The 26,536-nt window shown below is 36.2% G+C and overlaps 1 protein-coding gene and 2 long non-coding RNA genes across 3 annotated transcripts; all 3 read left to right on the top strand.

Annotated features, from left to right (window-relative positions):
• Nucleotides 1-3,799: 3,799 nt before the first annotated feature.
• LOC110701876 lies at nucleotides 3,800-5,264 on the top strand. The gene is made up of 3 exons (XR_002507414.1): nucleotides 3,800-3,998; nucleotides 4,082-4,157; nucleotides 4,903-5,264. It is a non-coding gene; the product is annotated as an uncharacterized LOC110701876 (long non-coding RNA).
• A 3,124-nt stretch (nucleotides 5,265-8,388) lies between these two features.
• LOC110701875 (F-box/kelch-repeat protein At3g23880-like) lies at nucleotides 8,389-14,353 on the top strand (the record flags this gene model as incomplete). The annotated part of the gene is made up of 3 exons (XM_021879483.1): nucleotides 8,389-9,574; nucleotides 9,665-9,833; nucleotides 14,109-14,353. Coding segments are annotated over 3 exons (1,374 nt in total), but the record flags the coding sequence as incomplete, so codon positions are not given.
• An 8,183-nt stretch (nucleotides 14,354-22,536) lies between these two features.
• LOC110701874 lies at nucleotides 22,537-26,312 on the top strand. Its single transcript, XR_002507413.1, has 5 exons — nucleotides 22,537-22,796; nucleotides 22,917-22,947; nucleotides 23,840-24,130; nucleotides 25,572-25,757; nucleotides 26,178-26,312. It is a non-coding gene; the product is annotated as an uncharacterized LOC110701874 (long non-coding RNA).
• The last annotated feature ends 224 nt before the right edge of the window (nucleotides 26,313-26,536 follow it).

The raw sequence follows: 26,536 nt of genomic DNA, 5'->3' as shown, positions 1-26,536 counted from the left end.
GATGCGCTTCACGTTAGATGCATTTGTCATGTTCTTAACTTGTGTGTGAAGGATGGAACGCAAGCAATTGGTCCATTTTATCACAATATAAGGAATGTTATTATGTCTATTAATAGCTCTAACATGAGATATCAAGAATGGAAAGGTTTTTGCAGGCAACAACGGATAAAAACCATAAAAATAGCACCGGATTGTCCAACTAGGTGGAACTCCACCTATGAAATGTTGAGTCGGGCAATCGAGTACAAGGTTCATTTAACACTTTTTTATAATATGAAATTTCCACAAAATGCTTTACTAGAAGATGATTGGGTTAATTGTGAAAAATATATGCAGTTTTTACAATTACTATATGGTATGACACATTGTTTTTCTTCTGTATATAATCCTTGTTCTCATTCTTTTCTTAGTAATGCATGTTTACTTGCACAACTTTTTGCGGAACACCGATCTCAACATGTTTATCGTGGATATCTTCCATCCATGGAGGAAAAATGGCGTAAATATTACACCGATATTCCTATGATTTATATTTTTGCTTCTATTTTAGATCCTAGGCAAAAATATGATGGCACCTTTTTATTAATTGATATTTATTATAGTAACATGAATTTTGAAGATGATGTTGAAGCTTTTAAAAGTAAGGTGACAAATGATTTTTTTTCTTTATACTCCACCTATGAAAGTAAATATGGAACCGTGTCTCGATTTTCCCCTTCTCAAACATCCAAAAATGTAAGTAAACGGGCCAAAGGTTTATTTGCACAAGCTGCTAACATGATGTCCAAGTTTTCAGTTACGGAATCATCATCAAGTAAGAGAACACAAAGCGATGTTTCGGAGTTGCAAATGTACTTAAGTTACGACTTCATGAAATGCATGGACGATGAAGAGAAGTTTGGCCTCGACATCCTCGATTGGTGGAAATCACAAACCGTGAAACATCCAATTTTGTCGGCAATGGCTCGTGATATTTTTGCAATCCAAGTCTCCTCCGTTGCCTCCGAAAGAGCTTTTAGTGCGTCGGGACGAGTTTTAGACGATAGAAGAACAAGACTAAAACCCGAAACACTTGAAATGTGTGTTTGCTTCAAGGATTGGTTGGATGCCGAAACTCGTTCTCAAGATCGTACTTATGCACAAAACGACGACGATGAAGGAACGTCGACTTCTTTTAGTTCTCATACTTCTCAATCAACTCAATTGGCGGATGAACTTGAACCTCTAGAAGACGAAGACGAAGACGAAGATGAAGACGAAGGCGAAGATGAAGACGACCAATAATAATTACATGATTACATATTTACATTATACACTATTGTATTCTTTTTGTATTATCGAACTTCGTATTCCGTATAATAAATGAAGTTATTCAATATACATACACTATTGTACGGTTTTTAATTATCATTACTTATTTTGTATTATTGAATTATCGTACATTCGTACCGGCTACCGTCATATAATAAAATAAGTTATTCTTTAATTTTTTATGTTTTCGGATTATCGCACTCGTATTTTTTTATTATTATATGCATTGTTGTTTTTTGCTAAATTAATAAAATTGTTTTTATTTGTTTAAATAAACTTAAACATAATTATTAATTAGATAAATAATTTATATAACCTAAATTAAAATAAAGTTGTTCAAAAAATGAAAACAAAATATATTAACATTAACATTTAACATAAACATAAATTAATCACATATATTAAGTTGTACTAAAAAAAATATATCGTTTAATTCGTTTTTTTTTTCATTTATTAAAACAAAAAATAAAAAATAAAAAAAATAACCTGGCACGGTTTGGCCCGCGGCCCGGCACGGCACGGCCCGCAAGGCACGTGGGTCGTGCCGTGCCGTGGGCTGGGGTGTGCCAAATTCAGGCACGGCACGGCCCGCCGCGGAGCCGGCACGGCACGACTCCCACCCCGGCACGGCCAGGCATGGCCCGCGGCGGCACGGGCATGGCCCGCGGCGGCACGGGCACGGCCCGTGCCCATGTTTAATAACGACCAAGGGACGGGGGTAAAACATTATATAAAATTGACATATCAACTACTCCCTCCGTCCTCAAATGATAGTCCCTTATGGGCAAAAATCACAGGAATTAAAAAACTTAAATAAAAGTAGTAAAATTATATTGAAAAGATAAATTTACATTGGATATGTAAAATAGTAGAGAGAGAAAGTAATAAAAGTACATTGAAAAACAAAATTTACATGGGAAAGTTAAATTTGCACAAATATTGTTGTAATTGGAGGGAATTTTGATAAAAAATTGATACTAATAGTACTTGAAAAAAGCAAATGGGACTATCAATTTGGGACAAAAATAGGCCATAAGGGACTATCATTTGGGGACGGAGGGAGTATATTAATATCTAATGTTTTATACTTTTTACATATTCACAATTAAAAGATATTAACAATTTAAATAATGTATCGGCAAGCGTGAAAAGAGTAGTTTTACAAGTATTAAAATAATAGAGGAAGTATTATTAATCAAATTTCTATATCGACATAGACGAAAATTGACCTAGAACTCAACCCGACCTGAACTTGACCCGATAATTGAAACCCGAAGACTGACCCGAAATCGACCCGACCTGAACACAACCCGAAGTGTTGACCCGATACCCAACCTGACCCAAATTACCATTGACCCGAAATCCGAATTGACCCGACCTGAAGATTGATTGACCCGACCCGAACGACCCGTTTACCAGGTCTAAGTCACGAGTACGTCATTCATACCAATTCCTTCACACTCTAACCTTAAGAACCTTTTTGGTTGAAGGAATTTGGATGAAAAGAAAAGAAAGGAAATTGTTTTAATCAAATTCTCATGTTTGGTTGAATAAATGACATAAAAATCTAAAGGAAATGAAGGGAAATGAGAGGAAAATCTCTTAACAAAATTTTTGCTTTCCTTTCCTCTCAAAATCGGAGGAATTTGACTGGAAAGAGAAAAATAAAAGTAATTTCCTTTCTCTTCCCTTCATTTCTTATTCATCAATCAAATATTGGAAAATAAAATCACATTCCTTTCCCTTCATTTCTTATTCATCAACTAAATATTGGAAAATAAAATTACATTCCTTTCCCTTCTTTTCCTTTTTTTCTTCCCTTCCCATCCTTTCTCTTTTTTTCCTCTACTAATATTGAACCAAACAAAGCCTAAAGTTAGAAATCATGATCACTCTGATCAGTCGAGTAAGTATTACTCACTACCATGGTATGTGTAATACTACCCAATACCACAATTTTCCTTTTCTTTTCCCTTTTTTTTCCCCTTTCCTCTTCATCTTCTTCCTTCCTTAAACCCTTTTCCCCACCTCCATGGATAGCTCCCATTGCCTGCCAAACCTCTGCCCGCCACAACTTCACCTCCGACAGCAAGAAGCCCACCCCACCAACTACTACCTTGGTCGAAATCTAAAAACACGCAACTACCTCCATTAAAAATCACTGGAAACCACCCAAAAAAACATAACCCAAAAACAAGAGACACAAACTTATGGCTCTAGCCATTAAAAACGGTGAGTTCTATGTTGGAAATCGCTGAGTTCGGTCGAAATTGACGCCGGAAATTTTTTATCGGTGCTCAGTTATTATTAATTTCTATACTGTTATTATTGATTTGTGTACTGTTATTCTTGGTTTTTATACTGTTATTCTTAATTTATATATTGTTATTGAGAGGAGAGAGAATGCATTTTTACAACATGGGTAAGTAATATGTGAAATTACATTTTTGCCCCTAAACGAGCCCAATACCTGGTAGTGGTCACTACTCCCGATCAGTCTACAATCACCTTCTAGGCTACTCTTGTTCTTCACCCTCATCATTCATCAACATTTCTGAAAATGCAAACATCTTTTATTAGTCTGCTATTACACTACCCATAAATTGAGGAATTGTCAAGATGAATTTATCTGGAATTTTTTCAACCCTTTTCCAGAAATCGAATCTTGAATACCTACTGCATCTTAGGTAAATTACTGGCTGTCTTATACTTTTCTTCCATTGCTTAACTTTTTTGAATTCTAATGGATTTTTACATTACCATTTTCTAGATTAATCCCCTATTAGCCCACGAATTCAGATGGGTGTAAGTTCAGAGATATGGGATTGCAGTTGCAGACAAAAGGGGTTTGTGTGTTTTCCTTTTATTTTCTGCGAATTTCTGAGTTTTTTTTTAAAAAAATTTTATATTTAATTTCTAAATTGGGACTTACGAATTGGTTCAATACCCAAGAACAATTTTAAAGCAATACACTTGTTAGTATAATTGATGGTAAGGTTTCATTTGCATGTTTCAATTTCTGAATGGATTTTGGAGGCCAATTCTAATACCAACCTTGAATATTTAGTATACCATAAGAACGTAAATTAGAGGTTTGCATTATAATTGTATTGTTTAACAATTAAGAGTTGTAGAGGGGTGGTCAATGGCCATGGCATGCTTGGGTCCCTTAAAAGCCTCGCCCCGAGTGCTTATCCGGGTATTGCTTTCTCTACAATAGTATCTAGCTTGCTGCGGATGTTGAATTTTGACTAAATGTACAAATTACGAAGACAATAAATAATCTCATTTGGTTAATTGAATAAGCAAATGTCTAATGTGGTTTGTTTATTACAATTAAGGGCATTGTAAGATTGTAGGAAATACATATTCATTCATTCAATATCCTGAAACATTAGTGGGACATCATCGATATGGAAGGTTAGCTAGTAAAAACAATTTCATGGTTCGACCTAGGGTTGTCAATGTTACTGAAAGAATCTTCGACTTCTGAGTAAAATGGTTACTGACTTACTGTGTGGTTGCAGCATATTGTAATTAAAGAACTTGATTTTACTCATCCAAGCATTAAGGTTGTTGTTTTTATTGAAGGTTAATCTGCTAAAGAAGTAGTTTCCAACCAGAACTGGTGTAGTTGATGATCAGTGGCAATCCACGAAGGGATGTAGATGGCCTTTATTTCTTCTATAGAGATTATGGCAACCATTTTGTTAACAATGATGGATCAGATACGCTACTACCTACTTGTGAGAACTAGAGAGATCTCAGGCTTGGTTTGTTACTTCGATGAGCTGTTTGGTTACTCTTCTTAACCTGGACTATGATTGTAATGATTTGATATAAAGAATTGGAGGAGAAAACTAAATTTGAAGAGCACTTACGCTTTGTTTGGATAGCAAAGAAGGAAGGAAAAGAAGGGGAGGGAAAATGGAGGAAGGGAAGGGAAAAGAAAGGGAGGGAGAGGTGAGCTCCATTTTCCCTCCAAATCTCTCCAATTTTGGAGAGATTATGGTTATTAAAGAGAGAGGGAAAATGGATCTCTCCCTCTCCTTCCCCTTCCTTCCCCCAATCTTTTATCCAAATAAGAGATTTTGTCCCCCTCCATTTCTCTTCTCTTCTTTTCCTTCCATTTCTTCCTATCCAAACAAAGTGTTAAGGTACCCTACTTGACAGTACTTATGATTAGTTCAATTTGTGTGGCTGTTGTGCATCTTATTGTGATTGACATTGTTGCAAATTCTTTTGTGTTGAAAAATCAGTTTTGGTAATTTTGAGGATGGTGATTAAATATTGAACAATTTGTTTATTAATTGCATTATTACCTGGATATGATTTGGCTTATCTAGCTATCATGTTCCTTATCTCATGGGTCCCTCTTATATTTCTCTATTTTTCTCTTCTTGTGACTTAATCTTCTTAAATATTGTACAACCTCTACACTCTTCAATAATTAATGAATAACTAAGTAGAGGAAGTATCTTATATCATAAATTTGTAATAGATAGGCTTATGAATTAATCTTGTTCCTTTTTTGGCCTTATTTGTCAAGCCCTTTGAGTATGAGTTCACATATATGTGTGAGTATAAGTGTATTGCGCAAGTTAGATTTCAAACTCACTATTATTAGACTCTTGATTAGATTTTTTTTCTAGTGAAATTATTATTTCCTTAATAGAATTTTGGTATTTTATGAGAGTATTAGAGCATTTCAGTAATAGATTATTTATGCCAGCTGGAAATAACAATTTCATAAAAAAGTGGTAGAATAGGCCAATCAATGTATTTATCAAGTCAGCTACCTCAATGTTATTAGGTAATCTCAAGCCATCACAATGAAGATTTACTTATTGTATATAATGAATTCAAATGCTTGGATTTAAGATGAAATGTTTCTTTATTTCTTTTTATTTTCTTGAGTATTTGTGCTGATTCCTGTTTTGGTCTACTGGGATTACTTTACAATTCTTTCCCTGTATTTGTCTATCATTTCATATTGAAACTAGGAAGCATTTAGTCAGAATTGTTTGATTGATTTCCTTAGAAGTCTGGTGTCATATCTTTTATGCCAGAGAACATATTTTGCTGAAGTTGCTGAGGTAATGACATATTTGATACTTTGACAAATGCATACATCATATCCAAATTTAATTAATATAATACTCTGTATGTATTATGGTTTCTTTCTTTTTCTCCTCTGAGTAGTTTGTAACAACTATGTTGGTTCAATTTTTTTGGCTCATCGTTGCCTTATACCAACATAATGCATTTGTTATTCTTCAGTAAAATTTAGGGAATTCTATTGTACTTATCTATATACAATCATTTATTTTACTTTTATACATTTGTTTGATGTGAGTCTTCTGGCAGAAGCGCTTTGTTTATAGTAGGAATAAATTGTTTATGTGATTAGTTAATCTTTGACCTAATTTTTACATAAATATTTTAGATAAATATTATTATGTGGGATTTTGTTAGTTTCTTCTCGGTGTAAGTTTTCCAAATACCTACTTTATATAATGTTTAATACTGATATGCAATCAAAGATATTTACAAATAAGTTAATTGAAATGATTTATGGCTTGGTGTGATCTGCATCTGGTCTGGTCTATTGTGAATTTGTGATTCGGAACATAAATAAGTAAGAAGATCTTAAAACAAGGTATATATGTGAATCTCTGTGGGAGTTGTTCATTCTTAACTATAATCATGCTGTTGGGCCTCACTAGCTCTGTTTATTAATCATGATCTATACTTATGTATTGGTGCTGGGTTGGTGAATGGTTTTAGAATTAACCAATCCCAAATGAAAGAAGTCTGCTAGCTCAACTCTCGGCTTAATGACTTTGCCTGAATTAAGCTGATTTAGTTACCTGTTTAAATTCAAGCATACAATACTATAAGTTCATTGTTTTTGGATCCATTTATAAGTGTAGCATATGCTCTGAATAGCTCAGCAACAAAGACCATTATTTGTTATTAAAGAGATGGGAAGGACAAAGATGTGTAGCTGGCTTTATCTATCTATGTAATACTAGATGTTTGCTTAGATAAGTTCTTCAAGCAACTTTATTAGTGTTCGCATTTATATGCGTCTTCTTTGGTTCATTCTTCCAAAACTTTGTTGTGGTGAAATATAAACACATCCCTTATTTACACATATTGAAATCAATCTATGTAATGATAGATGCGTGCTTGGATAAGTTCTTCAAGTATCTCTATCAGTGTTTGTATTTATAAGCGTCTTATTTGACTTATTCTTTCAGAACTTTGTTGTTGTGGATTATTAGCACGTCCTTAATTTACCAAAAGGCAAAGATGTTGTGGAAATAAATGGAAGTGTAAATAGACAAACAGATTTAGGACTTTGTTGCCTTTAGCTTCTTAAAGATGTTAGTTTTATAATTTTTATTTTATCATAAAAAAATCTGTCTTTAATGAGATTATGCATATATACTTATCTTGAAGGTTCCTCCCTGCATTAGTAATGTCAATATCATCATTTGTGATGGCGCATTTTACCATTTAGCTCTTATCAAATATATCATTAAGATTACATCTTTAAAGTCAAATTTTTTTCAATGTAGTTAATACTACCACCGTTCTTTTATGTTCTACTCACTGTGAGTGGAAGTAAGATAATGTAAGAGAGAGGATGGTAAAAGGTGGGTTTGTGTTAAAAAAAAAAAAAAGTGAATAAAGTGAGGGAGAGAGAGAGAGTATGGAACGGTGTAATAATTGTGGGGTTGGATAGGCAAAGAGAGAATGTCGTTGATAAAATAAAGCAAAGTGGGTAGAACTTAAAAGAACGGCCTAAAATTAAAAGTCGGTAGAAGAAAAAAATCGGAGGGAGTATTTATAAAATTATATGATGTGATCAATCTGATCGTAGTTGTGGTATTTATTGGTAAGTAATCAATGTGCAGGATTCTTTCTGCTAGAAATCATTCATTTCCATTTTGATAAATGAATTGAATATATACATTCAGTTAATATGGGCTGTATTATTTGGGATTCGATTCACTTTGATATGATTTGAAGTTTTTGGGGGTGTTATACTTAATGTAAATGGAGCCTTGATGGCCCAAATTCAGAAGGCATAGTGGACTAGGTTTTCAGAAAGCCATCCATCCTCTTTCAATTCCTTCATATAGTTTCCGCAGCCATTCTTTCACCTTTTCAAACCTGATTTTGGATTCATCTACACCCCCATTCTCCTTGTTCTGTAAAAAAAAAAAAAAAAAAAAAAAAAAAAAGAGTGATATTCCAGAAGAATTGGTGCTGAAAATTCTGGTGCGATTGCCTACAAAGTCTCTGCTGCGATTCAGGTCTGTTTGCCAATCTTGGTATTTTCTTGTTAGTAGTTCCCATTTCATTTCTTCACACAAACTTCACAACCATGCTACTGGTAACTATAATATTCTCTTTAGGCGCTACTGCAACATCCAACAGAAAGAAATATATATCTTATATGATGAAAAATGTAGTTTTGGTTCTTTTAGGACAATTTGGGATCTGGGTTTCCCATTTGATAGGCCTGAAGGGAACTACTATACTGTTGGGGGTTGTGTTGATGGGGTGATTTGCTTATGGGATGACACTCATGAACTCAACCCTGTGTCTCTGTGGAACCCCACCATCAGAAAGTCTTATCAGGTTCCTAATCTTTATTGTAAACCTTCTGGTAGTAGATCACTGACTTACCTAAAATGTTCTTTTGGGTTTGGCTTTGATGCTGTAGCTAATGATTATAAAATTTTAAGGATTGCCTTTTGGTTTCGTAATTTCACAGCAAGTAGGAGAGTTGACAATACGCCTTTGTCTTTTTCGACTAAACCCGCTGCATGCTCCGCTGACATTTTCTCTCTGAGTACTAAATCATGGAGATGTGTCAGAAATTCTGTGCCCTTGCAGCAACTAAGTGTTCCTGCTTTTGTTAATGGTGCTCTCCATTTCTTGACTCACAAAGATGGTAATCAGTACTGTATCGTGTATTTTAGTCTGAATGCTGAGACTTTTATGGAAATGGCATGTCCTGAGGACGGGAAACTTAATATTGACTCAGATCATCGGATTGTGGGGTCCTCGGGGACTATTTTCCTGCTCCACCAATTTCCTGGTTATCGATGTGACGTATGGGTAATGAAAGAGTATAATGTGGAAGAGTCGTGGACCAAACTATTCAGAATTCATTTGGATATGTACCCTGAAATAGGATGGAAACGCTTTCTTAGCATCGATATGAATGGCGAATTAATATTATGTGGTAATGGTAACTGGATTTGCTTCTCGCTTATGGAACCTGCAAAAATTGTGGATTTTCAGCCCCTGGACTCATACATTGCTCCACATGCAGAAGTCTATTCAGAAAGTCTGGTTCTATTGGGGGACAACAATTGTGTAACACATCTGCAACAAAATAATGATCACAATATGCAGGAGGAGCATAACAGAAAAAGACTTGAGATTCACCATATTCCTAACAAGAGGCGGGGAAAGAGTGCACGATTGCCTTCGATTAATTTGTAAGCTTCTTTCTTCCTAGTGCTTTTTGGATTCTTAAACTTTTGTCAATTGGTAAAGTAACGTAAATGGTTTATGAATTATTTAATTGTTGCATTTTTATGAGCTGAATGTCACAAACCATGGTTTGTAATTTTGTATTACGTGAAGTTTCTGCTCTGGTCATTCTATTTTGCTACCATGTTGAGTCAATTTTGTTTCTTCTTCTTTATATGGACGAGTTAACTTGATTTTCTTGGTCATGTGTTGGTTTTTTGCATTTATAGTCCCTATGTCTAGCAAATTCTAATGCATGTCTGACTGATATCCTTGCTAAATCCATATGTTTTGCTCGTTTGTCACGTAAACTTGAAATATCTGGCTGGTTCTAATGTGCGTGACTGATATTTGAGGTGTTATCTATTGTAAATCTCGAAAATGCATCTTCATTTATGCTTTATTTAACTTGCGTATGATATATAGTTGGTACCACTTTAGTAATCAGTGAAAATAGATTATTGCTTGATCAATTTTGTTTTCAGTATTAGAGCAGTTACTTTAAGAATTATAGTTATAATTTATAAATGAGTTCTTTGTGAAAAATTCTAATTTACTATTAAAACAGAAAAGTTAGTAACTCTAGTCTAGATTCCATTTCGGAAAAGGAGTGGAGGGAGAAATTTTTTGCAGAGGACATGACTTGACTTTTAATATGTATACTCTTATTTTCTCTATGAAGTGTTTTGCAAAATGTTTTATTTCCTTTTGTAAGTCTTTCTCAAACCTTTTATGTGTTTTCCCTCTCTTTTTATCTCCTCTTAGCTCTCTTCTATAAAAATTTCCTCAAATTTCACTGTCCTTGCCTCTTGCTTGCTATGTGCCTATGTCCCCCTCATTTTCTTCCACTTTCATTTAATTTATTTCATTATTTTTGTTGTTTCACTTTTTTGAAAAGTTCCTTATGATGACTCATGTTAACCAACCCCGAATCATTTTTGTTTATCTTGCCTGTGACCAACAAATAATAATACTAAAGAAAAACAGTCTCAGTAAGAAAATTTCATATAAAAACAGAGAAGAGATTGAAATTCTGTTGCTTCTAGGGCTTGAGTAATAGAATAAATTGACTAGAAGTGTGAAATACTTCGTACAAATTATTTCACTGTTGTCCTCTTTTTTATCTAAGTTTATTTAAATTGTGATATCTTGGGATAAGAATTTTTCATGGATTCTTAAATGATTCAGCATCAAGGTTTCCTATCGTGGCCTTTGCAATGCCGTAAGATTTGTTTTTTTAAACACAGTACGTAATAATTTGATTTACCGTTATTACTTACAAATCTTTGTGCTTATTGTTGCATAAGAAGGCTGAACCTTATTGCTCAGGTTTGAATTGCTAAATACTTTTTATTTCAAACTTTATAAGAGGCAATAAATGGTCAGATAAAGTTCCTTTTTCAGTTGAAACAAATGAATTGCTTTCGTGCATCAATAATAAATGAACTGCCTCTAAAGGAATTATTTTGTCGTAAGATGACGCACTTGTTCACGTCACAGAAGATGAACAAAGGTCACATACTCACAGTGCTTGGCTGGTTGTACAGGTGCTCATATGTTTTTGATTAGCGTTGTGGTTTTCATAGTCTCTTCAATCTCGTTTTCTCGGATTTATGCAAGATGTGGCTGGATCTGTATTGTGTCATATATCTATAGAAGTCTTAAGTTATGCCTGGTGTATCGCCACTATGTGGCTGTGTGCTGCAGTTGCTGTAGAATTTATTTCTGTATTTCTGAAATGGCCGAGTGCTGCAGATGTGTTACCCTTTCCACAGTGTTCCAGTTGGGCACGAGGGTTTAATAGGTTAATTCCTTATACCCTTATAATGAATGTATCTCTGAAATGGTAAGAAGAAGGTTTGACCAGTTTGTAACTGCTTGCTAAGGGTTTGCTGGTAGCTTGAGATAATGATTCAAAACTCTTGTATAATGAGGATGCTTGTGCTGTGAACCAGACTCTCTTAGAAGTTAGACACTGAATATTTGCCTAAAAATTTAAAGAGGTTGATAAAAAATAAACTACAATGTTTTTGCCAGCTGCTTATCCCTCACAACCTAGGCCATTGCTGATTCCCCTTAATTAGTAAGGTTTTATGTGTTTCGTTTGACCTTTTATTTTCCTTGTCATCTTACAAATGCAGCAACGGTATTAGCTACAGTATTAATTTGTATTATTTGAGTAGACACATGTGGTAAATTATATCATTATTTGAGTATAGACACATGTGGTAACTTATATCAAATAGCTTCAATGATATCCATGTGTTTATGAGAACTTTATTTTCATGAACATTTTTGGCAACTGGAGAGAGGGTTAGTATTATAAGCGGTTAGATGTGCTCTCTAGGACATAGTGACTTGTCATTTTGTCATCTTATGTTAGCTATGTGTATGTTGTCTCTGTATCCGTTATATTGTTTCATTGCAAATACTTTGCTTTATGTGTGGGTGTACTTACATATGAACATATTGATGTGAATACAACATTTTTGACGGTGTAACTTTAATTGTTGTAAATTATAAACTAGCAATTAATTAGAAAATATTCTGGTTTATGTTATTTAATAGCTATTTTTCTAGTTGCATGCTAGAATTAGTCAAATGTTATGCTGAAATAGTGCATGCATACTTCTAAGATTTTTGTGGGGAAGGCGCTTTTATATTTGGAAATATTGGCCACAGCAACACCGGTTGTGACGAAGGTGCACTCCACATCACAAACTATGGACTTGGGTGCACGTGACACCGATGAACTGAGATTCCGTCGGATTGTGGAATATTCAATAATTTATAGCTTTTTATAGAATTTTTTTTTTTAATATTTTTGTTTAATTCCTTCCTAGTTGATTTTCTATCTCACGTGACTAAGTAGTCTTCTCTCCATTAATTGTTTTCCTTTAAACACTTCTCAACCTCCACCATTAAAATGGATTATTTCAAAAAGTTTTCGCCATTGTTTTCTTTTGTTTGCCTCTTTAGTTACTTTTTTTTTACATCTCACGTGATTAAATTAGTTTCTTTGTTTTTTCTAGTGTATTTAATCCCTCTTTATCTCTCTCATCCTCCAGCATTAAAGTGTTGTACATCAAAAACCTGAAAATTAATTTGATCTATCCTAAAATCTAATTATATATATATTTTTTTAAAGTATTTTAAACCATTTTGTTGGGCTTGGTATTAGAATGTGACTTATGTTTCATGAAATTTGGTGGAATAAAATGGTTTTCGGGTGATTTTCTGTAATTTATCAATTTAGTAATTAACTCAGTGGAGAGAGAGGAAACTAAGTCTATCACATGAGATCGATATACAAAAAAAAAAAGTAACTGAAGAATCGAATGAAGGAAAATAGTGGCGAAAACTTTTTGAATCGCTTTAATGGTGGAGGTTAAGAAGTGTTTAAATTAATTTATAGAAGGGAAGGATAACATAGTCACGTGTGATAAAAAAATCATGTAAGTTTAAAAAATATTTTTAAAACAAGAAAATATTGAAGATTCCACTTTTCCCATGGAATTTTAGTTTGTTGGTGTCCTTTATGACATTATGTTGTTAGCCTGTTATGTGCATCTAATTATATAGTTTGTGATGTGGACCGCGCCTTTGAAAGGTTGTGCTGCTACACACACCTTTATGTGTTGTTGTGACCAAGTTTTCCTTTAAATGATGAATCTTAAGATTCAATTTTAGAGATCCTATTATCCTAGACTTTTTGAAGCAAGCATGTGATTTCTTTAGCCAACTCAGATTTTTCATTGTTGCATTTGAGAAGTAGAAATATTTCAGTAGCTCACATTCCCGTTTTAGTTTGTATTGTTATGGTATGATGGACACTATTTATTTCCCTTAAAGTGGATTTCTAAGTGTGTGGTACATTCTTCTGCACAATAGTATATTACAGTTCTTTTCCAGTTTCTTTCCTAAGGGAAAAAAGAATTCAGGCCCTTAACTACATCTATGTTGTTACTAATGAGTATGTCTGGCATGCATGAGTCTGTATATAAAAATGCTATAGCTTGCTAAGTACAGGAAGTTGCTAAGGTGTATGCTGACTCTTTGCTGTTTGTTAGTATAAATAAAAGTGTCTTCTTTTATAATCTATTTTGTATCAAAATCTTATCTGGTTGTTAATGGAAATAAAGTCGGCAGAGTAATTCAAAATAATAGATGCCATTGAGATGATGTTTGATGAAATTTCTTTAGTTGTGAAAGTTGCTTATGCTTTTCCTGAAAATTCACAGGAAAACTGAGATCGAGTGATATTCATGGGGATATCAGTCAGAGAGAAGCATAAGCCATCAAATCTGGAGACCGGGACATTGGTGTAGTCGCCTTAGTTTATTAAAGTCACTGTTGCAAACTCTTTAGCAGCTTGTCATTTTCATTTAGTTATATGCTCTAGTTCTCAGTACTCCAACCTCTACTGCAGCTGCCTTAAAGGTTTAAAACCTTGTTGCAAACTCATAAGCAGGTTGTTATTTTCTTTTGTTCTGGTTTTGTTTCGTCCCGTTGTTCTCGGTACACTAATTGAGATTTTAGTATGAGTTTGAAATTTGATTATACTGCATATCAAAACTAAATGCTTTCCTGGTTTCAAATATTGAAAGTGTTTAGCTCTTCATTTGACTGGAACATACCAGTTGGCTGAATATAAGTTTTCCAAGGTTTACTGATGATTAGCATCTGAGTGTGATTTGTCAATCAGATAAACATTTGCATTACATGATATCTGAAACTACAAATTAGATATTTTTTTAAAGTAGTGGTGAATCAAAACTATAACCTACAAACCTATTGATTTTAGTCTGCTATGCTTGTTTATGACAGGTACAAGGGGCAAAATCTGTTGTAGAATTGGTTGTACTGTGTGCATAATACATCTAAGATTATATTATGACTCATTTCTTCATTGGAAGAAAATCTGATGAGTTCAATTGATTTCTTTAAGAGAGCATCACTTTTAGTGGCTATGCTTGTAAACTATCGGCTAACACTTGATGTTTACAAAAGATTTGATGGGTGATTGTACTTTCTGATTCTTGCATCTATAAGACTGCAACTAAACTCAAAATAAATCAGAATGGTTGAGCAAGGAGTGAAATTGAAGGTTTTAAAATTGCAATTTCACTTCTTTCTCTGGTTCATGATTAAGAAAGGAAATGTGTAATTGTTCATCAAGACAAGGTTGAGCAAGGAGTGAGAAATGTAGGGTGTCATGTTAATTTTGTTTGAGTAAGGATGTTCATCAAAATTTTGACTTTTATTACCACTTAACTACAACACTTTGAATTTTACTTCTCCGTACCTATTTAAAATTTATTTTTATTTTATTATCAGCAAAAGCTAAAATACAGTATATAGATTTTGCATCCATTTAATTGCCACTGTTACTATTCCATTTGTGGGGCCCATTCAATTATCTTCCTTCGGTTTTCTACTTCTATCTCTACGAAACTCGGTCATAAACCCCCACCTCTTCCCAATAACCCCACCCATTTTCCAACAACCCCGCTCCTTGACAACAATAACATCATAAACCTCCACCTCGGCCGTTGGGAGCAGGGAACCGTTAGTGGTGTCGTGAAGGAATGGGGGTTTTGGATAGGGTTGTTGTTAAAGGATGGGGGGTTGTCGGAGAGTGAGTGGGCTATTGGAAAGCAGGTGGGGGTTTCAAATGGGGATTTGTTAAACATCGCCCACAAATTACTACATAAAGCCCACAAAATTCACTTGGTTTGCCAAAATTGCCCTTGACCTTAAAAAAAAACACTCACACTCTCATCACTCACACTCTCATTACTCATCTTCTTTCAACCTCTCTAAAAAAAAAAATTTCAAATAACGGCAATGTCGAGGCGGCAAGGCAAGGAATTGGCGGCGGCGGCGGAGGGAAGGATGTTCCAAGGAGGAAAGGTACATTTTGTTAAAAAAAAAAAAAAAAGGGAAAAACCGCCGTGACCGCGGTGGGGCGCCCTGGCTGGACGCCCAGCCAGCGGTGGTGGCGCCAGCTGCAGACGCCGCCACCAGTTGGCTGGCGCCTGGGCTGGACGCCACAGCCACGGTTGTGGCGTTTATTCAAGGCGCCGCAGCCGTGGCTGTGGCGTCCAGCCCAGGCGCCAGCCAACTGGTGGCGGCGTCTGCAGCTGGCGCCACCACCGTTGGCTGGGCGTCCAGCCAGGGCGCCCCCCCCCCATTTTTTTTTTTTTTTTTTAAAAAAAAATTGTTTTTAATTTTTTTTTTTTTTTGTGTAATATAATTTTGAATTGTTTTTATATTTTGTTGTTTATTTTTATAAATTTTTTCAATTTCGTTGTATTTTTTCTACGTTTATATTTTGTTTACAATTATTTGTATGTTTTTAGTTTATTTGATTTGCGATGATGATTATTTATCGTATAAATTTTTGTATGTTTATATATTTTAAAATTTTGTGTAGAATTCACTGGGTCGTCATGGTGCGGGGAAGAATATAGAGCTTCTTAGTAGAAGTTATTCAGTGGAGAGGTCGGGGCATAGACATGTCAGATCCCGTGGTATTTCGGCCTCAGTTCGTAGAGAACAGATCCACCGTCGGGATGAGGATGACGATGACGATGATGATGCTGAGGAGGGTGACCAGGAGGAGGAGCAGGAGGAGGGCGCAGATGAGGATGAGGATGTGGACGATGGCAGTGGACCGTATGATGATTACGGTCCATTCAGTCAGAGGGTTGATGACATGTACGAGACGCATATGGTGGAGGTGCGTAAGGGTAGGGGTGGTAGGTTTGTTAGTAGATCTGGCACATCATCTGCGTCCACTGTATCTGGGGCAAGCAGGAAACGGTTGAGGGCCGGTAATGATTCTTGGGTTGTTAGGAGTGAGGTGCCCGGTGGGCCTGTTGACGGGAGTGTGATTCCTAGCTTTCTAGGACACATAGCTGCCCGTATTTGGGAGGACCAGGAGAGGCCTTCAGTTACGGGGTTGTTGAAATGTCATACCCGGGAAAAGACTTGTAGCTTTTTGCGTACATGGGCTGAGGCCTGGCCGGCGGAGAGCGAGACGTTCGAGCGACTGGAGGGCACTGGGGTGAAGCACGTTCCTGCCACCATGCACGATAAGATTGACAGTACGCTGATCACGGCTTTCATTGAGCGATGGCAGCCGGATACAAATTCTTTCCACCTTCCGTTCGGTGAGATGACGATCATGTTACATGACGTCGAGGCCATTCTGGGGATTCGTGTTGAGGGTAAACGACTTTGTGCTGTGGCTGATGCGGATCAGGCAGATTCGCTGGCGGAGTTGTTGGCGATGGACAGGGCTGCACTGTACACCAAGGCGCTAGGTGTTTGGGAACACGGAGGTGTGAAGATCGCATCCGTGTTGCAGCGGTGTTTGTACCCGAGTGCACGTAGGACACCCGACGCACAGCTGAGTGCTTATGTTTTTCTACTCCTCGGATGTACCTTGTTTCCGGATAAGAGCGGCGGAAACAAGCTCAGGCCACGCGACATCGTAGAGGCGTGTGACCCCGACAGTGTAGGCCAGTTTTCCTGGGGATCGGCTACGTTGGCGTATTTGTATCGCCAACTAGGATTTGCGAGTCGGGCTGACGCGGCAGGTATTACTAGGTGTCTGACTCTATTGCAGACCTGGATATACGAGTACTTTCCTGCATTGCGACCACATCGTGACCCAGTTCCTATTGATGAGGGGATGCCGCGTGCTTGTGCGTGGAGTCCGCGCTCGGAGAAGAAGTCCGTTGACCGCCTCCGATCGATACGGTTATTGCTGGACAGGCTGTCCCCCTTAGAGGTAACGTTTATTTATAGAGTCTACATTTTATTATTTGCACATATTATATTCATGTTATTAAATTTTATATGTTGTTATTGTACAGGTGAACTGGATGCCTTTCGGCCCGAACCCTAGTGTTAGGGTACCCAGGACCCTGTACACGGGACTCATTCAGTATCGTGACATCGTCGAGGCGTACATGCCCCAGCGTTGTCTTCGCCAGCTTGGATTTGTCCAAGTTGTCCCTCCTCCCCCGGCGTGCCCGATGAAGGCGGTCCGACCTGCATCGTCGAGGGACTACGTCGTGGAATGGCCGGATATCATGACCGGGACGTGGGACCAGTTTCCAATGGTGGCCCGCTTATGGACTGCGGAGTTGCAGCGGCCGCCCTCTGGGGTTACTCCCATGTGTGACCATTACTACATGGAATGGTTCAACCGGTATTCGCACCCGAGGTTGATCGCTGATCTCGACCACAGCGATGATGATTATGTGCCACCGCCTACTGCCACGGAAGCGGTATGTCTTTTATTATATTTATCGTTGTCTTTAAATTAAGTTTTATTTGTTGTTATTGTATTTCATCTTCTGTTTTTTGTTGTATGCAGTGGATGGGAAAGATAATGCAGGACGTACAGAAACTCTCTCTTGAGAAGGACATCATGAGTGCAACAGGGAGAGCTGTTGTTGATAGTCTGGAACAGACCCTTGCGCAGTGGGAGTCGTCGTCGAGGAGGGATTACTGATGGTTATTGTATTTTATTTATAGAGCATTATGTTGGACATTATGTTGTAAAATTGTAACATTTTAGATTGTTCTTTTAACTTCCAACTTAAACATATTATCAGTGTTGTTTTTAAATTTTGATATAACCGTTCGTGGATCCGCGCAACTTACCCATGCAACATATAGAATGCAGTAAGCAATACAATATAAAATATTAATGTTTTCATTAAAAGAGCAACGTACAAATAAGATTACAAATAAAGAATGTAAACATGAAAAACTAAAATGCAGCTAGGGTGTTCCATTCGTGGATCCGGTCATTATATAGCGCATCCCAACCCTCTACGCTCGTTGTGCGAATGTTGTACCACCGAGGTATAATCGGTGGCACCAGAAAATCGGTTGACATGTCTAGTCGGATGAAATGTCTGTATGACGACCCAAGAAACGCAATAGCTAGCTCTCTGACCGGTGTGGTGACAGTCTCACGCGACCGCCAAGGGAGAACCGTGGTACAAGGATAATAAGCTTGACTATGCACTCCCAGGCCAAAATGCATGACTGCGCATTTGTAAATGTTTGCAACGGCAAACAGATCTAGGGGCGCGTCAAAATAATGATTTTCACCGCAAGGTCCACCTCCCCACCGGATACGCCGCAGAGCGCCATCCAAGTCATCCTGGTACACATGACGATAAACATTTCGGTTAGAGGCAATTTCGCTGTACATCAACTCACGCACCAAACCGTAGTTGTCTTCGCCCATTTGAAAAACATCTGTGGTAGCCTGTAGGATCTTCCGCCACTTACCATTCACCAATCTCTCTGCCATTTCCAAATTCTTCTTGAAAAGGTTGTAGGCTTTCACTTTCACGCAGTTGTTGATGTGCCATGTGCACAATAAGTGGTTCGATTCGGGAAACAGCTCTGCTATGGGGGCAAAGAGACCTCCCTCACAGTCGCTGACGATGGCTGCTGGATGAACATTAGGCCCGATGTAGTTTCTCAGCTTCTCCAACACCCAATAATAACTTGGAGCCGTCTCATCCCTGATGATTGCATGACCAATCAGAAAGTTCTGGTTCGTTGGAGCCATCCCAACCATCTCAACCAGAGGGAACTTGTACTTGTTTGTCTTGTACGTTGAGTCGATCAAAATCACAAATGGCCAAGACTTGATCATATCAGCACAATCAGGATGCACAAGGAAAAGATGAGTCACCTCCGCTGTATCTTCATCAGAATCAAACCAGAACAGGTAACCACGTGATTGTGCCTGGTGTAGCAGCTGTTGTATAGGGTTCCTTCCCTCTGACCGTTCAAACCTGAGTTGCTGTCTGACGTTGTAGATGTGTCTTCGGTTTGGATGGTCTTCTGGAAATTTCTCTAACACAGATGCTAATATTTTAGCAGGCTTCACTTGAGCATCACTCATTCCTTTCACAACTAGTTTCGCAGCAGGACTTAAGCCGCTCAGTTGTCGATGACCCTCTTCATATACTATCATCTCATGGTTGTGATACCCCCATTTAGAGTAACCTATCACTTCCCAACCGTCACGACTCCGTAGTTGTCGAACCTTTACTCTGAACTCACACCCACAACCTTTCCGCTTTGTGTCAAACCGAGTGGCTGTACGAAAATCTCTTTCTTCTCTTTTGCGATAACGGTCACATCTCAAAATGCGATCCATTCTACCATCCCGTTGAGATTTATGAGTTGCTACTACCAAGCAAAATCCAGCTGCAATTGCAACCTGTTTTGCCCAATCAATCGCCTGTTGAGCTTCTTCGAATGGACCATCATGTCCAAATATCCCACTGTAATCATTTCCGTCTCCACCATATTCCTGCATCAATTATATATTACAATAAATACATTTAACGGATAATACATTTAATTTCTATATTTACACAGAATTAACACAAAAAAAAACATAATTATATATAATCAAACTTAATTTTTATAAAAACCCAATTCGAATTTTCAAACTAAATTTAAAAATATACCATTTCGAATTTTCAAATTTAATTTTAAAAAAACCTATTTCGAATTTTCAAATTTAATTTACAAAAAACCCATTTCGAATTTTTTTAAAAAATCATTTTCGATTTTTTTTTTTACAAAAAAATTAAATAAAAAACAACAACAAAATCAAAAAAGAAAAAAAAAAATTAATTATTAAAGGTGGCGTCTGCCAGGGCTGCCACAGCCACTGGACTGGCGCCTGGCAGGGCCGCCTCACCCAGTGGAGTGGCGTCTGCCCAGGACGCCAGTCTGGTGGTCTGGGCGTCTGGGCTGGACGCCACTCTGGTGGTTCTGGCGTCTGGCTTGGACGTCCAGGCTACGGTTTGGGCGTCCACCCTAGGCGCCGGAGCCACTCCGACGGTAAACCGTGAATTTTAACGGTGACTTACCTCGTTTTCCGTCGACGACGACGTACCTCCGGCGTCCCCCGCATCTCCGGCCTGCCCTCCGGTCTCCCCCGGCGAGCCAGTACGGCTCCACATTTTTTACACCGAGATTATTTCAATTTTAGAAAAAGGGCATAATGGTCAAATCATATCATATTTGTGGGCTTTATATGGTAAATTGCGGGCGATGTTTAGCGTTTCACTTCAAATGGGGCTATCAGGCGGTGGCAGGGTTAGTATACCTTTTTTTTTTTTTTTTAAAAAAAAAAAAAAAGTCTTATTTTATGAAAACGACCGCTTTAATTTAAGTGCTCCATAATCAAATTTAGAAATTTCATTCACATTATATACTGAGTATTATTTTTCTTTCTTCCTTTTGACCTCATAATCATTTTATAATATTTCTCCCTATCAGATTATGCTTATTATATTTCCATCAATAAAAAACATTATGCCTAAAGTATCCCCTTTCATATTTCTCATTCTTACTTTTCCAAATCTTTTATTTCTAACCATACCTACTTATATATTATCGTTGTGTCTAAAACACCGCGTACACTCTTATGGAGCACTTAAAAAACGAAGAGAGTAGCATTTTGGAGATATAATGCGAGTGGGTCTACTATCATACTCCATATCATATTTTTTTACTCCCACTGTTTTTTTTTATTTGCATCAGTTTGACCTGCACATTTGTCAAGGCACAACTTTGACCATTAATATATTTAATTGTTAATTAGTAAAAATTATAATAAAATTATATTATAAAAATAGACATTATGACGAATTTAATGATATATTATATAATAACATTTAGGAAAATTTGACATTTGCTACCAGCGAAAGCCCCTTACTTCACATTTACTATCGGTTTAATTTTTTATTTTATCTTACTACCATCCAAATCCCAAAGTTATAGTTATTGCTACTCCCTCCGTGTTTTTTTTAAGTGTTACACTTAGAGTGTGGCTATTGGATGACCCATGAGGAGAGAGAAAAGACTTTTTATATTAAAAAAAATGGAAGAAAGAAATAAAGGATGAAAGAGGTTCATGACGTAGTCTTTGTAATGACCAAGCTAAAAGTTTGGTCATAAAGCTATTATTTGACAAGTGGCTATTTTTTATTGGAAGATGGAGATGGCTATTTGCATGTATTGAGCAACAACTTCAAGCATGACCAAATTTATTTTGGGCAAATATTGGGAGTCTTTGGTCATGGTTGGTAATGTGATTTGGTCATAGATGAGTGGAAAAAGAAGAAATTATAATATAATCCATTACCAAGAATTTTGGGTCATTCATTGGGTATACTCTTATTAAGGGTCTGTTCATATTTACTGAACTGAACTGAACTGAACTGAATTGAACTAAGCTGAAATGAATATTTTATGAGAGAGGGAAATTAAGAGCTGAACTGAACTGATTGGAGCTGAACTGAACTAAACTGAACTGAACTGATTGGAGCTGAACTGAACTGAACTGAAAATAAGTAAATATGAACAAGCCCTAAATCCGCCCGTGTTTTAATAAGTATTACACTTCCTTTTTTTTGGAAAAAATCTACATTATAATATTATATCTCTATCCTCTCATGGTCCCCACCCAAACCCACTACGTACTACATTTTTTTATTATATTTATTCTCTCACATTCAATACTCCCTCCGTTTTTAAATACTTGCTCCATTTCTACTTTTTGCACTATTCATTTGTCCTATGTTGACTAATGTTTATGATTTATATACATAAGAAATGGAACAAATATTTAAAAATGGAGGGAGTATTTGTCAATTTAATTGTCTAAACTATGTGTCCGTCAAACTGTAACAAAAAAAAAAACGGAGTGAGTACCACGGACCCATCACCTTCTCGGCTTCTCTTGTTCTTCACCCTTATTAATTAATTCATTCATCATAAAAATGCAACACTACTACTACACTACCCATTAATTGGGATTTATCCAGATGAATTTATCCAAAAATCCAATCCAGTATACTGCATCTTAGGTAAATTAATGGGTGTCTAATAATTTTCTTTCAAAATTGCTTAACTTTTTTTGAATTATAATGGATTTTTACATTGCCATTTTCCGGATTATTAATCCCCTTTTGCTCCCACGAATTCAGAGACATGGAATTGCAGGTGCAGACAAAAGGGGTTTGTGGTTTCCTTTGATATTCTGCAAATTTCTGAGTTTTTTATTTTATTTTTTATTTCTAAATTGGGACTTTATGAATTGGTTCAATACCCAAATCAAAAACTGGATTGGTTCAGTACCCAAAAGCATTTGTAAAGCAATACTCTTGTTTATATAATTGATCATAAGCTTTCATTTGTGTGTTTCGATTTTTTGATGGAGTGTTTTTGGAGGCGAAGCGAGGTTTGGCCAGTGACGAGGGCCAAATTAACTCTCAGCCTTAAATAATTAGTAATCACATAATAAGAAAGTAAATTAGAGTTTTGCATTATAATTGTATTGGTTAACAATTAAGAGTTGTAAAGTCTTGTCCCGAGTGTTGTAACCTGGTATTGCTTTCTTTGCAGTAGTAAACTGCTTGCTTGAATGTTGATTATTGACTAATTGTACAAATTAAGAAAGACAAAAATAATCTCATATGGTTAATTGAGTAAGCAAAGTGATTTATTTATTACAATTAAGGGGATTGTTAGATAGTAGGAAATCCATAAATTCATTTATTCCATTTCCTGAAACATTAGTGCGACGTGATCAATATGGAAGGTTAGCTAGTAAAATCATTTTCATTGTTTGACCTAGGGTTGTAATATGGAAGGTTAGCTAGTAAGAACATTTTCATTGTTTGACCTAGGGTTGTAATATGGAAGGTTAGCTAGTAAGAACATTTTCATGGTTTGACCTAGGGTTGTGGAAATCATATTTATGCTTTGCATTACGTTTTATATTATGTTAAATGTCACTGAAAGAATCTTTGACTCTCGAGTATAATGGCTACTGTGTAGTTGCAGCATATTGTAATTTTAGAACTTGATTTTACTTGTTCAAGCATCAAGTGTGTTGTTTTTATTGAAGGTTGATCTGCCAGAGAAGTAGTTTCCAACCAGAACTGGAGTATTGATGATCAGTGGCAATCCACGAAGAGGTGCAGATGGCCTTGTTTTCTTTTATGGAGATCATGGTAACCATTTTGTTAACAATGATGGATCAGATCTGCTACTACCTACTTGTGAGAAGTAGAGAGATCTCAGGCTTGGGTTTGATACTTCGATGAACTGTTTGGTTACTCTTCTTAACCTGGAATATAATTGTAAGGTTTTGATACAAGGAATTGGAGGCGAAAACCAAATTTGAAGAGCTATTAAGGTACCCTACTTGTGATTAGTTCAATTTGTGTGGTTTGTGTGCGTGTCTATTGTGATTGAAATTGGTGTAAATTCTTTTGTGTAGAATAATCAGTGTTGGTAATTTTCAGTATGGTAGTTAAATTTTGAACAATTTGTTTGTTAATTGCAACATTACCTGCATATGATTTGACTTATATGAGCTATGTCATTCCTCATCTCTTGGGTCCCTCTAATATTTCTTTCTTTTTCTCTTCTTGTTATATGATCTTCTTAATTATTGTACAACCCCTAACATTCTGCAATAATAAATAAATAAATACGTAAGTAAAGGAAGTAATTTGTATCATAAATTTGTAATAGATAAGCTTATGAATGAATTTGGTTGCTTGTTTTGCACTTATATGTCATGCTCTTTGAGTATGAGTTCACATATATTACCTAATTGTGAGTATAATTGTATTGCACAAGTTAAATTTTACACGTACTAGTATTAGATTCATGAGTTAGATTTTTTCCAATGAAATTGTTTATGGCAATTGGCAGCTGGAAATAACAATCTCATAAAAAGTATTAGAATAGGCCAATCGATGTAATCATCAAATCAGCTATCTCAATGTAATTAGGTTATCAACCTCAGTGAAAGTTTACTTATTGTTTATAATGAATTCAGATGCTTGGATTTAAGACGAAATATTTCTTTCATTCTTTTTATTTTCTTGAGTACTTGTGCTGATTGTTGTTTGGTCTACTGGGATTACTTTACAATTCTTGCCATCATTTCATATTTAAACTAGGAAGCATTTAGTTAGAATTGTTTGATCGATTTCCTTAGTAGTCTGGCAACTTATCTCTCATGCCAGAGAACATATTTTGCTGAAGTTGCTGAGGTAATGACATGTTTGATACTTGGACAAATGCATATGTTATATCTGAATTTACCCAATATAATATTCTGTATGTGTTATGGTTTATTTCTCTTTCCCTCCGTGTAGTTTCTTTTTGTTTGTTTAATTTTGTGGCCTCATTGCTTGCCTTTTAACAAAGTCATTCATTTGTTATTCTTCTGTAAAATTTAGGAAATTCTGTTGTACTTATTTATTTATATTCATTCATCTATCTTACTTTTTTACATTTGTATTATGTGAGTGTTCCGGAAGAAGCGCTTTGTTTATGTTAGGAATATTTTGATGCGGTTAGTTGGTATGAAATGCTGTAAATTGACAGGATCAGGTCTTGTTTTTATCCTACCATGTTTGTTGGTGGTGCATTGTTCTACACAAATCCAAGTGTTTTGGGATCTAGATGATCATAAGTAAAACCTTCTTTGGATTTGCCTAGGATCATTGAAATTTATTAATTACTTTTCAGGGTCGCTTGTTTTGTTTTTGGTGCATTTCATGTAACAAGCTTGTTTGGACCCGGAATGTAGGTATGAAAATCTTTATTAAATGATGTTTCAGATTCCAACCAACTCAATATGATGGATCCATTCGTAGCATCTGGATCAGAAATGCCTGTAGGGATTCCGGGACCTCTGAATATAGGTCCGTTTTCTGGAAACGCAAAGTAGCCCAACCTCTTTCGTGCTGCTTTCACAGCCCAAGAGAGAGCTCAGCAACGCTATCATCTAAAGTATGACTTCCATGGTAAATACCATTAGCAATATCCTTGTTAAAAATTTTGTTAGATAAATAGATAATTGGAGGTTTTAATATCTTTTAGCTAAATGGGATGGGTTATAGGAGCTCTACTGAGCGTATTCCCCTTTAGGCTAAGCTGCAGGTTTCTATCATTACAGTAGTGATATTGAACAGATACGGTGGCTCTTTCTCCTGCTCTGACTAGACTTTGACGTATTTTAACATAAAATTTTCAGAAAAATATTATTATGTGGGATCTTGTTAGTTTCTTCTCAGTTTTAGTTTTCCAAATTTCTGCTTTATATTAGTTTTTTTTTTCTTTTTTTTAAATATTTTTTTTATTTTTTTATTTTACTGATACGCAATTAAAGATGTTTACAAATTAGATAATTGAAATAAGTTATTGCTTGGTGTGATCTGCATCAGGTCTGGTCTAATGTGATTCGGTCTGATTCAAACATTAATAAGTAGCAAGCTCTTGAAATAAGGTAAATTTCTGGGAAAACTTTTGTATACACCCGGTTTTCAGTAATTTACTGTACATCGGGTACACTTTTGTCAGATTTAGTGTCACTTTTGTCAAATTTAGTGTCACTTTTGTCAAATTTATCAATGAAGCATAAATAACTTTTATATATGTCAGGGTAACTTTTGTGCGTTTTAGGTGTAACTTTTGCACATTTTATTGTCACTTTATAACGAATGTTCAGTAATTTACTGAACATCCGTTTTATTTAAAAGTTTGTCAAATTTCTGAACCTCAGTGGGAGTTGTTCATTCCCAAC

Source organism: Chenopodium quinoa, unplaced genomic scaffold, assembly GCF_001683475.1.
Source record: "Chenopodium quinoa cultivar QQ74 unplaced genomic scaffold, ASM168347v1, whole genome shotgun sequence".
Taxonomy (NCBI): domain Eukaryota; kingdom Viridiplantae; phylum Streptophyta; class Magnoliopsida; order Caryophyllales; family Amaranthaceae; genus Chenopodium; species Chenopodium quinoa.
The sequence above is the reverse complement of the archived record's forward strand: the minus strand, read 5'-3'. Positions and strand labels throughout refer to the sequence as shown.